Source organism: Ctenopharyngodon idella, chromosome 13, assembly GCF_019924925.1.
Source record: "Ctenopharyngodon idella isolate HZGC_01 chromosome 13, HZGC01, whole genome shotgun sequence".
NCBI classification, from domain to species: Eukaryota; Metazoa; Chordata; class Actinopteri; order Cypriniformes; family Xenocyprididae; genus Ctenopharyngodon; species Ctenopharyngodon idella.
Genome location: NC_067232.1, coordinates 11,219,351 through 11,237,500, shown reverse-complemented (window position 1 = coordinate 11,237,500; position 18,150 = coordinate 11,219,351). Strand labels below are relative to the sequence as shown.

The following is an 18,150-nucleotide window of genomic DNA, read 5'->3' as shown; positions in this document are numbered from 1 at the left end:
TGACAGGATGTTGTTGGAGGATTTGGTGCGCAACTTATCCTGAGCATCATTGACAAATCTTGTAAAATGTGTGGTCACGTAATTTTTCCGATCACCATGTCCTTTTAGGGGCTCCGTAGAATGCGTAATTTCCTTTCCGAACATAGTATTCGGCATCGGGCACATTCCTAACCAGTAGTCTAATTGTTTGCAATAATCAAAGTAAGGAAGTAGGGCTGCACGATTTATCGTGATTAAACCACACGTGATTTGGCAAAGGCTTCGGTTATTTTATGCGCAGCTTTTTAGAGCTGTATGGCTCTGTGATCAGTAGTAAATGCTTCTCCAGCTGAAAGCCAGAGGGCGCTCTTGCGCAGAAACTCCAAATATGCCCTGCCGCAAAAGAAGATAACACACATCATATCGCTGTTGCTGAATAAATAGAAGATTGAAACACTTTGATTAAACATGACTAATAAACACACAACTGCCTTATTCTGTGTAAGAAGCCACATCATCTCACAGAAGGATGCTAAACTGTCGTTATGAAGTGAGTTTGGAATAAAAACATGTTATTAAATGTTGTCTTTTGTTGGACAAGATGTTAATAAATGCTTCTTATGTCTGGAAAGATGTTTGACGCGTGTTGCTTTTTCAAATGTACATAAGCGACTCAAACTTGCAGTGCTTTCAGATGGATTAGCATTTGGAGCTATACTTCATTGATAAGCTGCGCATAAAAAAAATAATTAAAGCCTTTAATAATCGCACTAAGAATCGCATTAAGCAATAATCGTGTTCAATGTTATTTTTCATATCGTACGATAAATCCTGCAGCCCTATAAAGAAGTACTCCAAGATATTTATATGGGCAAGTTGTCTACATACAACTTGCCATTTTGATTATATGATAAGAAACAATAAACAATTATATAAATACAAATAATATAAACAATATCATTATTATTTCACCCCAAAATCGAAGTTCTGTCATCATTTATGCAGGAATTTCTTCAAAAGTTGAACAAAGCCACCAAAAAATGACAAATTAAGATAAGCATGTGAACGCTGACTAATTGGTTGGAGTAGATCCAGTCAAGGTTGTTATGGGACAGTTCACCGAAAAAAGAAAGTTCTGTCATCCTCTACTCACCCTCATGTTGTTCCAAACCTGTATGACTGTCTGTGTAACACAAAAGAAGATATTTTGATGCGTGTTGGTAACCAAACAGTTTTGGTGTCTGTTGACCCTTTTTTGAGACATTTCTCAAAATGTCTTATGTCCAACATAAGAAAGTCATACAGGTTTGGAACGACGTGATGGTAAGTACATGACGACAGAACTTTCTTTTTTCTGTGAACTATTCCTTTAAGAGCTTGATTTGATCTATTTCAACCAGTTAGTCAGCTTTCACATACGTTTTATCTCACTTTGTCATTTTTGGTGCCTTTTGTCACCTTTTAAAGAGCTTCTGTGTTAGCCATCATCCTGTCATTCTTTCCCTCCAGGGGGTGCTGTGAGGATGCGGTACAGTTAAAGCAGTGCAGTGGAGTCCTCACTGGCTCTTTTTTTCTGAACATGGTGCTCTTTCCATCTCTGTATCCTTATAATTCTTTATATTCACATCTTTTTGAACCATATAAGTTCACATCGTTCTGATCCATATGAGTTCAGCTCAGAAATGACCTGATCCTGAATTACCTTTCCCAGCTGCCCTGCTCCTTCTCATTTCTGACCTTTCTCTGTTGACTGCCTTAAGTATTGTAGCATCACAGGGGGCTGGCTGATCAATCTTCTTGGTGCATTTTTTGGAAGCACCAGCTGAGAATCTGACAGGTTGTAATTTGGTTTGTGTGAAGCCCTGTGTTCATGGGTACATTTATTACATTCAGTCTATTTCAGGATTTTACACTCTCGTTCTTTCACATAGTTCAGAGGGGAGAGCTATATGTATTCAGTGTCAGTGTTTCGTTTTACAGTTAGTTTTCAGATAAATCCTCTTTGCTCTGCGGGTCGCTTGCTGCTGTTACGGTTGGTATTTAGATACGCTTGCGATGCGCTTCTGTTTCACACTTGGTTTTTTAGTTTATTTCCTTGTGTGTGGGTGTTTTTGGGATTGATCATACTAGGAAGGATCTGAAAACACTCCCAGGCGCAGCACAGCGTAATCTCACGGTTCCAGTACATTTCTTGACTCCCATCAACACCAATTAGTTTTGTTACCATACTGTGCAGTGCTGGAAGATGGGCGGTTTAAGCTCAGGATGATGCATGATTCTAGGTCGACCCCCTTTTGGATTCTTCTGTCTCCTTTAGGCCCTTTCGCACTAAATGCAAATGTTCAGCACCAACAACAGTTTGAAAAGAAACAATGTATTCATATGAAGCTGTTCAGACCAGCAGGGTTTTTCCTGGGTCAAAATTGGTCTTACATAAAGTACCCTACCCATGTGAACTGCAAGCCCAGTACTTACAATACATCCAAAATAAAAGCTTTACAAATCTTTTATTTCGAATCAGTTGTCAAGTGAACCATTGAAATTTCAAAACACTTATGACGTAACGAAGCCTCGTTTACTGAAATCACGTGACTCACACTCCTAACCACTGATTCGAAACAAAAGATTCGTAAAGTTTCGAAGCTTCATGAAGCAGTGTTTTGAAATCGCTCATCATTAGATATTGTTGAATAAAGTTGTTATTTTGTTTTTTTGGCTCACAAAAAGTATTCTCGTCGCTTCATAACATTAAGGTTGTACCACTGTAGTCACATGAACTGTTTTAAATATGCCTTCAGTACCTTTCTGGGTGGTAGAAAGTGTAAATTAACTTGCTGTCAATGCAGGCCTCACTGAGCCATCGGTTTTTATCAAAAATATCTTAATTTGTGTTCCAAAGATGAACGAAGGTCTTATGGTTGAGGAATGACATAAGGGTGAGTACTTAATGACAGAAATTTACTTTTTGGGTGAACTAACCCCTTTAAACGCATCTGATTGGCCATTGTGTTCACATGCTCAACAGATATGTCTGTGATTGGCTACAAAGCTCAACGCTTCAAATAGAAACCTTTGATGCTCTTCACAGAGTACTCATACAAACTCATACAACTCACGGGAGTGTTTTAAAGCAGCTGGCTATCAGTAGGTACTGGTACTGCGGCAGGTGTTATAACATTAAATGATTAAATAAATCTTTGGAGGGACAAAGATTGATTTTGGCTGCCACCAAAATATTTTCATTGCAGGAAAAACCCTGGACCAGGGAAGAACATTTGCACAAAAACAGATTTTCTTGTTTGCAGCTCAAGAACACCCTGAGAACTACAGGCATAACCCATTATTAGCAAGTTGTTTGAATAAATATTCAGCAAACATTCACACTTTTGCCCTTTGTGAGACATAGTTTATTCCTATCAGTACTCTTCTGTCTATATTCTGCACATTAAAGTTTGCTGCCCCAGCATTATATATATATTTTTATATTTATACACACACATAGACTACACATACGCTTCAAAAGTTTGGGGTCGATAAGATTTTTTTAATGTTTTTGAAGGAAGTCATGAAAGCTGCATTTATTTAATTAAAAAAATACATCACAATATTACTGTTTTTTAATGTATTATTACAATTCAAAATAACTGTTTCTATTGTAATATATGTTGAAATGTAATTTATTTCTGTGATGGCAAAGCTGAATTTTCAGCAGCCATTCCAGTTTTCAGTGTCACGTGATCTTTCAGAAATCATTCTAAAATGCTGATTTAATACTCAAGACACAGTTATTATTATCAATAATGAAAACAGTTTCAAAACACTTAATCTATAAAAGCACTTATTTATTAATACTCTTAAATGTGATCTTTAGCTAATCTCATTTTTTTTTTCAAATTGTAGATGTTGTGATGCCTAAATTCACTTGTAGCATTTAAAAATGTTAATTTTAGTTTTATTGTTTTACTTTTAATTTATTTTGATAAAACTGTTTAGAATTTTTCTGTTATCATCCTTAACCTGAAAATAATTATTGGCTTATTGCTATCAGCCAGTACTTTATGGCGCATCTCTAAATTACATCTTACAAAAACTGCAGATGACTTCAGTTAAACATCACATCTGTGTTTCAATATTTATATTTTTATTATTGAATTTAGTAAATGAATTTGCTTCTCCTGCATCCTGTGCTTCTAATAGACCAGCTGAAGGGTGCGTTATGGCATCTGTTGAACCAGCGTGAATGTTCAGCCCTATATTCGTTTCACTCCTGGTGTGAATAGACCATTCGCCTGCGATTCGTTTAGCTTTTTCGTCTCCTGTTTGGTGTGAAGGGGCCTTTAGACTGCATCAAGTGTGTTCACTATGGCAGACAGCTGGGGGTCCGTACAGCTAGCACCAACACTAATGGGCACGACTGTGATGGACGGGGCAGCATACCCCGATCCCCCCCTTCACTCCACTCTATTACATAACCAGACACATTTTCTCCTCCAGTTATGGATAATAAATACACACATGCACATTCACAGCCTGTTATTTGGTGCTGAAAAGGTGCAGGTTGAGATGGATGTGTGCGGTGTTCTCTGTGTGATGTGGTTGTTTTCCACCATCACCTTTTTTAATGAGAGAAAAATGGAGGCTTTTAAGAAAATGGCAGCAGCACTTTTAAAAGGCTCAATAGGTGACCTTATGCAGTCCAAAAGTGTGTGTGTTTTTGTGTGTGTGTGTGTGTGTGTGTACATGCCCATGCCTACGTTAAGGTGTGTGTTTGACGAACTGCTGTGCTGATTCACTCTTTGTACCTAGACAAGGCTGAGTGCCACTGCAGGAAACTTCTGCCGCCTCACTTCCTGTTTTTTTTTTTTTTTTTTTTCTCTCTAGGATCCCACTGTCACATTCCCAGCATGCTTTGTGCAGTGACCTATACTCAGCAGTCGCCACTCACAGTGACTTAGAGATGTGCACAGATGCACTGTACAAGCGTGGCTTGCCCTTACAGACCAAATGAGGCGTGAACACACTCACAAACACACACAGTCTATTATATAAACATCATCAGCGCTGTCATGCACTATTAAAGAAAGCAGTGCACGTACACATTATTTATCAGAACTGCACTGAGAGTGTGTGTGGTCAGCATTGCTGCAGTGCACTCTGGGTTACCAGTACACACACACATTGTTGGACCTTTATATTTATATATATATATATATATATATATATATATATAATAAAATATATATATATATATATATATGTATATAATATAATTTCCCTAACTACCCTGAATTCAATGGTTTTTCATATCAGGACATAATAAAAAAAAAATCATCTGGTCCTTGGCAGGTTTTAAAATTTGGAAAATAAAACCTGATGAACAGCAAGATGAAAAACAACACATGGCATATGACACCGTGTCATTGTTTATTTAACAAAAATAAAGCCAAGATGGAAAAGCCATGGATGACAAACTAAGGACACTCTATGATTCAATTGCTTATAGATCCACTTTTAGCAGCAATAATTTGAAGTAATTATTTTCTGTATGACTTTATCAGTCTCTCACATCATTCCGGAGGAATTTTGGCATTTCTTCTTCACAATGTTGCTCCAGTTAATTGAGATTTGCTGGCATTTGTTTATACACAGGTCTTGCCACAGCATTTCAGTCGGGATGAGGTCTGAACTTGACTGGGCCATTGCAACACCTTTTTTCTTTTCTTTTTCAGCCATTATGCTGTAGATTTGCTGCTGTTCTTGGGATCATTGTCCAGTTGCATGACCCAAATTTGGCCAAGCTTTAGCTGTCAGACAGATGGCCTCACATTTGACTCGAGGATACTTTGGTATACAGAGGAGTGGTGGCCGATGGTCAACTGAATGACTGTGAGATGCCCAGTGCCTATGGCTACAAAACAAGTCCAAAATCATCACCCCTCCACCAGCATGCTTGACTTTTGGTATAAGGTGTTTGCTCTGATATGCTGTTTAGTTTTCACCAAACTTGGCGCTGTGCATTATGGCCATTATCTCCACTTTGGTCTTGTCTGTCCAAAGAATTTTTCTCCAGAAGTCTAGTGGTTTGTTTAGATGCAACTTAGCAAACCTAAGCCGTGCTGTCATGTGTGTTTTTTTTTTTTTTTTTTTTAATATATATATAGAGAGAAGTTTACTCCTGGCAACCCTTCCAAACATGCCATACTTGTCCCGTCTTTTTCTAACTGTACTGTAATGAACTTTATCATTTAACATAAGGTCTGTGGAGTCTGAGGCGTAGTTCTTGGGTTGTCTGTCTGTTTTAAATGTCTTCCACTTGAGAATAATCTTCCTACCTGTAGAATAATGGACCTCAGATTGTTTAGAAATGGCCGTATAACCTTCCTTAGATTGATGGCAGCAACAATTGCTTCTCTAAGATCATTGATGATGTCTTTCCTCCTTGGCATTGTGTTAACACACACCTGAAGCCTCCAGACCAGCAAACTGCCAGAATTTCTCCTTTTATAGAGGTGCTCACACTTGCTGATGATCAATTAATGAAAGGCATTTGATTAGCAGTGCCTGACTGCTACTTACCCACTTAATTCCTATTGAAACAATAAGGATGTCCTTAGTTTGTCATCCGTGGCTTTTCCATTTTGGCCTAGTTTTTGTTAAATAAACAATGACTCGGTGTGATATGTCATGTGTTGTTGTTCATTTGAGGTTTTATTTTCTAAATTTTAAGACCTGCCAAGGACTAGATTTTTTTATTATGCCCTAATATGGAATTCAATAGGGTGTCCTAACACACACAGGCATCAGAGTCTTCTTTCAAAAACATAAAAAATCTTACAGACCCAGGCAGATTCTCCTAGCTAACTAAAACACCCCTCTTGTACACGCACACAGCCATTCATAGGTATTTGTTGTAGGTTTTGCATCCCATTCAGCTGTTAAAAGCAAGTCAGGTGGTATGAAGGGCAGCCATGATGGGTCCTGAAACATGACAACTGGCCCCTGTCCCTGGAACTGACTGGTACAATCAGCACCAGCCTTTTGAAGTGTTACCCGAGCATAGCTGGAGGGTCCTTCAGATCTTTGAGGTTTCTGGGTGAGGTACAGTGCCGCTCTCTTTTTTTTCTTCTTCCCCCTTTTCTTTCTCCCTGTCTCTCTTTCTTCCCTCTTTGGCAGAGCTGATGGAGGGGATTAGGAAGGAAGTGAAAAGAGAGAGGGGGCTCTCGTCGCCACGGTTACCCGTGCCCCCAGAAGTGAAAGATGGAGGGCAGAAGGGACTATTGTTTATTTTGACAAATGCTCTCTTGTAGCCTTGAGGTGACATTGACAAAACGATGCAGCCACTCAATTTTCAGTGAGACAGGTGCTACAAAGGCAGAGATGACATGTGTGAGGGACAAAGAATGCGTTTTGATTCACACATCTTATATCAGCCATGTCCCATTGTTTATGTGTGTTCTACGCAGGCAAATGAGCTACAGGCTTATAAATCAGGGGTGACTCCTCAATGAAGTGGGCAGAGACCTGGGAACTGCAGAGGCAACTGTAAATCTCCCGCTGTACCTATACATGCACAAAGTCCCAGCGAGCCCTACTCTGGATGTTTAGACACTGAATAATTTATTTGGCCTTCTTTTTAATTAAGTTTTCAGGGAAGGGCCCCCTTGCACACCCAGGGTGTCCTGTGTTTATAGGCTCTCCCAAAAATATGTTATCCCACTACTCAGCTGCTGAAAGCATCCATTGCATGTTCTCCTCAGGTCTAAATATAGCATGCCACAGTCTTTCTGAGAACACTTTCTCTCTCACATTCTTCTATTGCAGACTTGTTCACAGCATCCGGTGAATGAGTTGAATGGTGAGTTATTAGCCAATGTATGTTGACTGAGGGACTCGCCCGCACCGCTCTACATCTGCTGCGACCAGCTGTGGAGATAATGAATGGACTGGGGAAGAGGAAAATAAGAGGAAGTAGAAAGATCATGCGGGCATGTCACATCTGAGATGCCGAAATTGCCCCTTTTGGATGCTAGAGTTCATCATCAATCCCCGCAGAATGGGAGAGCTTAGGTAGGGTCATAGGTCATGACCTGTCTTGGTTGCAACCTCTGCCAGTTCCACTCAATTGCAGCACTTCCTGTTTATGTAGACGTGTCTGCAGGGCTGTGAAACAGACAGCATTTAGTTATCTGACCTCTGCTCTTGGCTGGTTATCAGAGGCCTTGTTAACACCTGGCATTAACATCCATCTCAGTAGGGCTGTTCAGCTTGATAGTTGACTATATACCATGCAATGGTAGATGTTATGTGAAAGCTACAGTCTACACTGCAAGTTATGTTGCAGTCGGACGCTTCCAGCTTCATTGACTCTAATTAGAGTAATTCTGTTTTGACACGTCTACTACAGTGTTTGTGTGTAATGTAGAGACAGTGTAGGTTGTTTATGGTCGGCCAGCAATGTAGCAGCAGTTCAACTGATGTGCTATTATAGGCGTGTATATATTGGATACTTTGTCACTTTGAATGTGGCTCATCCAGTAGTATTATTTATAATGTATTTCAATGCAATACACTGTCAGGCAGCTGGTGATGCCAGACTTGTTCATTCATTTGATATGTTGAATCTTACAAAGAAATATGTTTAATGTGTAAAATATTAAATTAATTCTTGTAGAGTTGTCAAAAGTACCAACTTCGGTACCCCACCAGTACTGAAATTCTAAAAATGTAACGCTTTGAGCGCTGTTGAGCGGATTCGTAAACATCTCTGATTGGCCATTGTGTTCACGGCTCATCGGTTATGTCTATAATTGGCTTCAATGATCAACGCTTCAAAAACGTTGTAAATAGTCATCAATGACGCTCTTCACCGAGCGCTTACACAGATACACACGAGACCAGTCCGCTGATAGACACCTGCTTTCAAACATTCCCGCTTTCAAATTCAAACACTTCCATGTGCTTTCAAAGGCTCCTGTGCGTTGATCATTGTAGCCAATCACAGACATATCTTTTGAGCTTGTGAACATAATGGCCAATCAGAGGTGTTTAGAAATCCGCTCAACAGCGCTCACATTTTTATAATTTCAGTACCAATTGGTACCGAAGTCAGTACTTTTGTCAACTCTAAATCCTTGCATTAAATTTGTTTTTTAACTTATATAAAAAATAAAATGAATTATTATTTAATTATTTTATTTTAATATTTAAATGTATTAGAGATGCACGATTCTGGATAAATTGAGAATCAGTGTTTTTTTTTGTTTTTTGTTTTTTGTTTCAGAGATCACAGTTCTCCTATGGTGAATCTTGAATGACTGATTCAGTAACAAATACATTTGTTTACCAGTCACTTGTCACCACTTACTGGCGTAAAAATGTAATCGATGCAATAGTTATTAGAAGCGCCAAGTTACTTTCAAAAGGTGATATGATTTGCTCTATTTTGATTGATTCTGTTGACATCAGTGTTTATATACCAACTATAAACTTTTATTTCAGTACTTCTGTGATAATTTGAATATTTATAACACGGAAATAACGATAATGATAGCGAACAATTATTATTATTATTTTTTTTTCTTTTGGACTTTCTTTTTGAAAGCCAGACATATAGATCAGTGTTTCTCACTGGAAGGAACCTGGAAGGTTTCCGTGCCATTTAAGATTTTTTTTATTTTTTTATGGAAAAGTCATAAAAAATCTTAAATGGTATGGAAGTTTCTATAGTCAATATAATTTGTTTTAGTTATTCTCAGTTCTTCTGCTTGAAATACTCTTTGAGCGTGTGTTTTCACTTAAAGTATTTATAAGAATCCTTAAAGTCATGGACAAATTATGGAAATTCATTTCAGGGTTCCCACACCTTTTGACTAATAAGCATATCCAGTCCCCACTGCAGCGTTTCAGTCCAGCAGGGAGGGTGTGGAGAGAGTTCCTCTAGCACTTCCCTTCTGCAGGGGCACTGCACCCTTCACTGCACCGGGCTCCACTCAATGACAAATTAACCCTCTTTAATTGTGGGTGAGTTATGCAGCTCCTGGTGCAGTGGTGTGAGACACAATCTTGCAGCCTTTTATTGGGCTAATAAATCTGGGAGGGTGGCAGACGAAGCTGGTGCAGCCAGCTGGATGGTAGTTTGGGGTGGGTGAGAGATAAGAGACTAGAAACCCGCTCTCTCTCATTACCGCAGTTTTCACCGGAGTTTTTCCAGCACGTTGGGGGAATCTTATCAGCCTGTTCACGCGTCGCCCATCCTCTTTTGTCATTTGAGCACAGAACAGAAGCAAGATAGCCATTAATATCCTGAGCAATCATGCAGGATGAATTATGAACACGCTTAAAAGTGAAGAAACAGTGCGGTATTGTTTGTTATGCTAATGGCTGTACTTGTCGTGTGAGTGTGTGAGTGCTTTTTCTATTCAGGAGCTGTGTGGGTGGCACTGGCGGGGTCAATGGTTTACTCTACTGTTGCATGGTGGGCATGCAAAAGCATGCCAGGCATCCTGCGGGCAGAATACAGATCCCATCCCCCCCCCCGCTACCACGGATACGGCTCCGTACTGCGAGAGAGCGTGAGACGGAGGAAGTGAATTGGACGTGTCCTAAGATGGCTGACAGGTGTAGATAAAGCCAAAGAGGGCGGGTGAACCACAGAAATCCATTTCCTAGCAAACCCTGTGATTTATAGCCCGTCAGGAGCAGTGCTCTCACCAACACCAACCAACCAGCGGAAAGCTGTCAGGACCGCTCCAGTGCGCCCACACCCCCCAATCCATCCACTTTAACGCACAACTTCTTACACAAACGCTGTTGACTTCTTGCGCTCAGTTTCTCGAATAGAGCTGAAAAATACTAGGGAAGTGCAAGACTAGTTGTCTAAATGATGAGTTGACGTTCAAAATACTAGTCGTTTACTAGTCATACTAGTCATTTTTATTTATTTTTTTAATTTTTGCATGTTTATGTTTTGCGTTATATTTTTATAAAGGCTATGTTCAAAAAATAGGGGACAATATCGGTATGGAATTTTAAACCGGTTTAAAGGGAAAACTTTATGAATGAAATTATTTAACCGCAACAGATCAATATCCAAATGAATAGAATATGTAAGGAATAATTGACAACAGGCAGTTGAATTATTAGAAAATTATGCACACCCGAGGTGGTAATGACGCAAAGCGGAGTGGCCGTTATACCTCAGGTGTGCGTTATTTTCTAATAATTCAATGGACTGTTCAATTATTCCGCTTATACTACGGTTACCACACCTCAAGACATTGTTCAGATGTTGTTTCTCAAGATACTTCTCAAGTTTTTCCCTTAAAATACTATTGTGTGTAGGACTAATTTCTTATGCATCTCTTCCCAACGGAGGTTACTAATTCCAAAACGTCATTTTAGAGTTACATTTTCACAAAATGTATTTTTTTATTAACACTTGAATGTAGCCAAGTTTAATAAAAAAGCAACATTTTGAGCAAAAAGCTGAGGAAATCGCGATTCTTTTATCACACACTACATCTAGATCATATTCAGTACGATTATCAGAGCATAGATGCAGTTAACACCCCCAAAGCTTCACAGTCCTATACCACTTCCTGGAGTAGCATTTCCCTTGGTAACATTAGGCGGTTTTCATTTATATGCTGTTTATTGTTGATGATCGCATTATTTTTTTTATATGCATCTGCTTACATATGATGCTCGTTTCTGCATCTCCCTCGTCTGTGTTTTCGTTCGGGAGATTCTGTACTCATTCAGAAGATGCATAATAGTGCCCCCGAGTGCATAACAGTGAAAACATGGAAACCCGAAAAATTCAGTGTTTGGCGGGGAAAGAGTTAACGGAGGCTTGAGCCATTGATAGCAGACTAATGCAGTTTTTAATGCAGTTATTATAGAGAGAGAGAGAGAGAGATTAAGCATGTGTGAATTACCTGAGTCTGTGTGCATCTCTGAACAGTGTTCGGCAGCAGCATCTCTACTAACAGCCAAATTGTACGTTTATCTGCTTCAAGAACAGCGCCGTTATTACCTCACTAGTGAGAAATGTCATGTAGCTTTTAAGTTGCTAAACTAGTTTAATGATACAATCGTCAGAGCAGCGCTGACAACACATTTCTGGCTGAGTGTGTGTCCGTACTGTGTGTGTGTTTTTGAGTGGGAGAGAGCAGGAGAAAGTATGTGCTTTCCGTACACAACGAAACGTAATTTTGTGGCAAAAAAACATGGAAATAATTTGTTGTTTTCATCCTATTGTTTTCTATATTTATTATTTATTTGCTTGGTTACTGTCATTGTGAGTTTTGGTTCTATTGTTGTTGTAGGCTGTAAGGGCCTTTGAAATATCTGAAATCATTTGGCGAAGTGATATGGACATGTAATGCGGTCAAGATCTTCCTGGAACTACTTTCCCTGAAAATAATCGCACACCTCAGAACATTGTCAACCAATCAGATTCAAACATTCCACTGCCCCGTAGTATAACCTTAAATAATGTGAAGTTGCTGGTAAACATTTTTAACGTACTAAAACATAACCTCTGTCTCTACTTTTGTTAGCATCTACAGTCAGAGCGATACCTTCCACCCCCGTGCTATTACAGTCACTTCTGAGAGCTGAATATTACACACCGGGCTTAAGATAATCACATGCAGTCTGTATTGTAGCACAATTCACATTTTTCTTCTCCTTTTTTTCTGTGGCTGATGAGATCAGGAGTCTCACAATGCAGTTTCACCGTTTTATTCCAGTACCTGCAGCTATTGACTGTTGATTCAGGTGGGCTACCTGCTGCATTCATCTGGCGCTTGGATCGAATTTTATTATCCCAACTGCAAAATTCCATTGTTTAGATATTTGCTTTCGGCATCACAAAACAACGTAGTTTATTCGATGCTATGGTGAGGCAGAATTACGTGACGGAGCTTGAGGCGGCACCGTGACTCAGAAGATTTATTTTAAACCGCTGTTTCTTCACTGCCTTTTATGATGGTGTTATCTGTTTCAGATAATGGGAAGTGCTTTACTGCAGGTCTAAAATCTGTCTGTTTTCTCTCTCTTTCCCCGCAGGACCTCGATGGGCCTCTTGGAATCTTGGTGTGTTTATTTGTATCCGCTGTGCTGGAATACACCGGAACCTGGGAGTGCATATATCACGCGTCAAATCAGTCAACTTGGACCAATGGACCCCCGAGCAGATACAGGTATGTGTTTTTGTGTAACACTGTGATTGTTGTCTCTTCTTTCTTCATGGGGCTCAACAGGATGTTACAGCCTACTACTGCCCTGACCAAGCCAACAAAAAAATCCTTGTAGAGCCCTTCCTATGAGGACATCTAGTGTAGTCTGAGATGTCTCCATAACGCACTGCTTCATGAGGTCCAAATAACCATTCAAATTACAGGTATACGTGTGTAACTGTATTTGTATGTCTCTGTGTGTTGTGCTGTAAAGAGCAGTGTGGCTTGAAAGATTTATGAGTTTTTAAGCAACCAAAAGGGAGTCTTGCATCTCCCCTTCGCATATTAATTGACATCTGGATGGATAATTAATTCTTGATGGGTAATTACTTGTCTGTTTTTCAGCATATACTCTTCCTTCACTCTGATCCATCATTCTCATATTAATTTGTCTCTGACAGACTTAGACGTACGTGACATTGAACTGATAATGCAAATATGAGTAATTTGTATATCTTCGAACATAGCCTTGATTTTCTAAGCAGTTGCGTACAGGATTACACGGTTAATTAAAAATCAGGGCCATGAACTCACACAGATTGTTGAGCTTGTAACCAGAGTTTTCTTTTAAGCCTGTTTCAAGTGAAAGTTCATGTGTTTTACTGTTTTGCTTTATTAGGAAGTTAGAAATTGGGATGTGTGGCATGAATCATGGTACAGATATTTTGCACTATCACTTCTGTTGCCCCAGCGATTGTGCACAGCAACAAATCAGATTCCACCGCTTTAAGGGATGAATGAGGTCACTCTTTATCCGGAGGTCATTGCAGTACTTTGACATTGAAAGCGAGAGATCAATATAGTCTTTTTAGGGATCCAAGCAGTATAATGAATACATTTTTTTTTGTTTTTTTGCTCAGGTCATCATTTATGCATTTTAAATTATGCTAAGGGTCTCAATGTTATACAGAGATGCACCGGTTTTACAATTTACACTTACATAGACAGCCTGCTTCTTCATAAATTGAACTTGATGATTTATTTATTGATTTTTATAGTTGATATATAAAATCAACTATAAAATTTAATAATTTATATATGAGCTTGGTGTTGTATGTTTGAGTTTATGTACTTTTAATAATGGACAGGGACACTTCTGTCAGTGTTCTAATAGAGTTGACAAAACTGTGAAAGTGTTTGTGAATTAATTCCCAGCTGAACTAAAACATGATTTGCAATGTTTTTCATAAAGGAAACTACTTGATTTATAATGGAATAATGTGTACTCTGCTATGCTTTAAATTTGTAATAATAACAATTTTATTGAATTATTTATTTATTTAGGTGCTTGCTTGGATTTTCTCCTTACAAATGGACCCTGGGATTAAGATGATTTGTGTTGCTCTTCTTTTTCACCTGTTATTTCTTTGTTGTCTCTCTTTCTCTGTTTAGAGTGTGCAGAGCATGGGCAACACCAAGGCAAGACAGCTGTATGAAGCTCATCTCCCAGAAAACTTCAGACGGCCGCAAACTGACCAGTATCCTTGAGTCTATCTGTCTGTTTTTGTTTGTGTAATTGTGGTTGCAAATATACTCTAATGACCTTTGCTAGTCATTTGGTGAAAGTCAGCATCAACTTTCTACTCAGAGACTGAGGTTGTTGTGTGGTACACATGCTTTCTTGGTCGTCTGGAGAGAATTGACATGATTAAAGTGAAAAATCCCTTTTCTTGGCTCTAGAAAAGACAAATTGCGGATTTATAATATGCAAAGAAGTGTTTATTTGTGAGTTTGTGGAGTTTGTGCTGTTGCGTCCTACTCTTCTCTTGCTGCTGCCAATTTAAAAACAAACTATCAGATTCTGTAGCCAGCACTACCAACTTTTCTCTTGTAAGCAACCGAGAAGGGCTTAAAATAGGGATGCTAGCGATTAATTGTTGATTAAGCAAGGTCATGCACGTGCGTGCTGCTCAACCGCGAAACACAAACAGTAGACAAGTGAGCACGCCGGAGTTATGTTTGGGGCCATTTTACGTTAAAAGGCTAGTTATACCTTTATGACTAAGTTTGCTTGTGCATTCGCAGCCTTTTGTTTTGAGCAAATGTAAGTTGTAATGTTGTGTAGACCTATATATATCTGATGTATCTTATATAGGATGTGTTTAGTTGAGTTAAATAACTCGCCAGCAAAGGGCTTCAGTTTACCGGTTTTTATTCAGCGCGCGCAGCTCAAACAGCAATGCAGTACTAATAATAACTATGATTGGGACTGTTATATTATACAACATTATAATGAGAACACTATTGTAATAAATCCTTGTGAATTCTTTAGGTTGACTCATTTTACAATCCGACTAGCCCTTTATTTAGACTAAAAACCCTTCTCATTTATTTGGTGAGGAACATGGTGTTTTGAGCAGCATTTGCACACCCTGTCATGCTGTTGGCTATATGCCACTGCAGTAGACGCATATTGCAGTTTTAAGGCTAACGATTAATTGATCGTTAATTTAAACGATGATCGATCATGGAAATTGGTAAAAAGTGACATCCCTAATTTAGAGTATGTATGTTAAACAGTGTAATCTGCTGTTTTAGTGGTAGTTCTACTACAAATTGGATTCTCTTGCACACTGATAAATGAAGATATTCAATATTTGATTGCCAAAATACAGGTATTAGTGCTTTTTGTATATGTAACAAAATATTGCTCAGTTGTTAAAGGATTAGTTCACTTTCCAATTTAAATTTCCTGATAATTTATTCACCCCCATGTCATCCAAGATATTTATGTATTTCTTTCTTCAGTTGAAAAGAAATGAAGGTTTTTGAGGAAAACATTACAAGATTTTTCTCCATATAGTGGACTTAAGTGGTCTCCATGGTTGAAGGTAAAAATTAAAGTTTCAGTGCAGCTTCAAAGAGGTTTAAACGATACCAGATGAGGAATAAGGGTCTTATCTAGCGAAATGATCGGTCATTTTCAAAAATTTTTTAAATGTATGCGCTTTATATAAACAAATGATCGCCTTCAAGTGGTTCCGCCAAAACCGCACTTCCGTATTCTTCAAAAAGCTTACGCTGAATGTCCTACACCTTCCCTATTCAACTTACGGAACGAACGCAGTGCCAGTTCCGTTTTTTCCGTAAGTAGAATAGGGAAGGCGTAGGACATACATTGTAAGCTTTTTGAAGAATACGGAAGTGCGGTTTTGGTGGAACCACTTGAAGGCGATCATTTGTTTATATAAAGTATATACATTTCTTTTTTTTTTTTCGAAAATGACCGATTGTTTCTCTAGATAAGACCCTTATTCCTCATCTGGTCTCGTTTAAAGCCCTTTGAAGCTGCACTGAAACTGTAATTTTTTACCTTCAACCGTTTGGAGACCACTGAAGTCCACTATATGGAGAAAAAACCTGTAATGTTTTCCTCAAAAACCTTCATTTCTTTTCGACTGAAGAAAGAAGGACATGGGCATCTTAGATGAGATGGGGGTGAGTAAATTATCAGGAAATTTTAATTTAAAAGTGGACTAATCCTTTAATCTTGCAGTTGAAGTGATGTCAGTTTACATTTGAATTTGCAGTGGTTGGTACAACACCTAACGCTATTGCAAAGGATGTGTGCCTTTTCCCATAATGCTAATCGTTCTTATCACCCACTACTAGAATTGGGTTAGGCAACTCAGGGACACACTAGTGATTTTTGAACATTTCTATAATTATGGCTTGAAGGCAGTTCATATTTTTAACAGAAAGGGAAGAAAACCATCAATAAATGAGATGTATAAAAAATTGAAAAAGTTTTTATATCTGAATAAATTAATTTAACAGACTTTCCAAAGATAGCTTTGGTCTTCTGCTCATAAAAACACTACATATTTTCCACCATGAATATGCATGAATGAATATTCTTCTTGTAGCTTAAGAGCCCTTTTTTGTTTTTGAGACATTATATTTCTTGAGACATTTAGTTCATGTTAATGAAGTTTTACATTTCAGGTTCATAATCTTGTTCAGGCTTGAAAAAAAGGAAAGGATAACTTTTGCAAAATGGTTTTTACTGTATTTTTGATCAAATAATTGCAGAGACTTCTTTCAAAAACATACAAAAATCTTACCAACCCCAAACTTTTGAACATTACACAATTCTTTGAGAAATTTCAGAATAGATAGGTGATACATTTTGATTTATACATTTCATTTGCCAGTTCAGTTCTGTTACAAAGTATATATAAAACATATCATAGTGTATATATATAAAAAAAACCCAATTGGGAACTCCTGTTCTAATATTGGTGGATGTGTGAGAGTTTGGCAGGCAGAGGCCTGTGTGACTTCACACCTCTGGCTCCAGAGAAAACAGATGCTGTTTTCAGCACCTTCACATACAGCAGAGCTGAACAGGAACTACCTCATCTCTGAGGCCTGACAGGAAGTCTCTTCATGTCTCTCATCCCCCCCGCCTCATCCCTCTTGCCTCGGGTATCCTCCTCCGTCCTATTTCACACCATCAGTCTAATTGGGTGTGTGTGGCGGCCAGGATAATTCCATATTCTCCTCATTGGCGCCTTCAGAAACTCTAATTGAATTTCCCTGGCATCCGTGGCCCGTTATCAGCACTCCTGCGTTTGGTGTGGCTATGGAAATGGCTTCATTTGTATGCTGACCGATGAGGTACAATATTCTTAACCGTCAAAATGGATTAATCTGGACAGGAGAGGTGAGCTTCCTCCACAAACTGGCTTTGATGGAATTTGCTTTATCACAGGTGTGGTTTCTTCAGATGGAAATGCGGATCTTTTGTGCTTCAGTGCGGGGGTCTCTAACTCTCTCTCGCTTCGCACTTATCACCGCTTCTCTCTCTAATGGAAAAGTTGGCCGTGTTAATATAAACGTCAGATCAGCAGAGAGAGGAAATTTGAAGTTCTTTTCTCTTTTGTTGCTCATTGTGAATGGCAGAGGTATTTGCTTCATTTGGTGTGCT

The 18,150-nt window shown here is 38.7% G+C and overlaps 1 protein-coding gene across 5 annotated transcripts in view; it reads left to right on the top strand.

Annotated features, from left to right (window-relative positions):
• smap1 (small ArfGAP 1) overlaps positions 1 to 18,150 on the top strand; it is a 119,710-nt gene that overhangs the window by 17,581 nt on the left and 83,979 nt on the right. For all 5 annotated transcript variants that reach the window (XM_051915932.1, XM_051915931.1, XM_051915936.1 and 2 more), the window contains exons 2-3: positions 13,051 to 13,184; positions 14,613 to 14,698. In XM_051915932.1, coding sequence (XP_051771892.1) covers positions 13,051 to 13,184; positions 14,613 to 14,698 — 220 coding nt within the window. The remainder of the gene's footprint in view (positions 1 to 13,050; positions 13,185 to 14,612; positions 14,699 to 18,150) is intronic.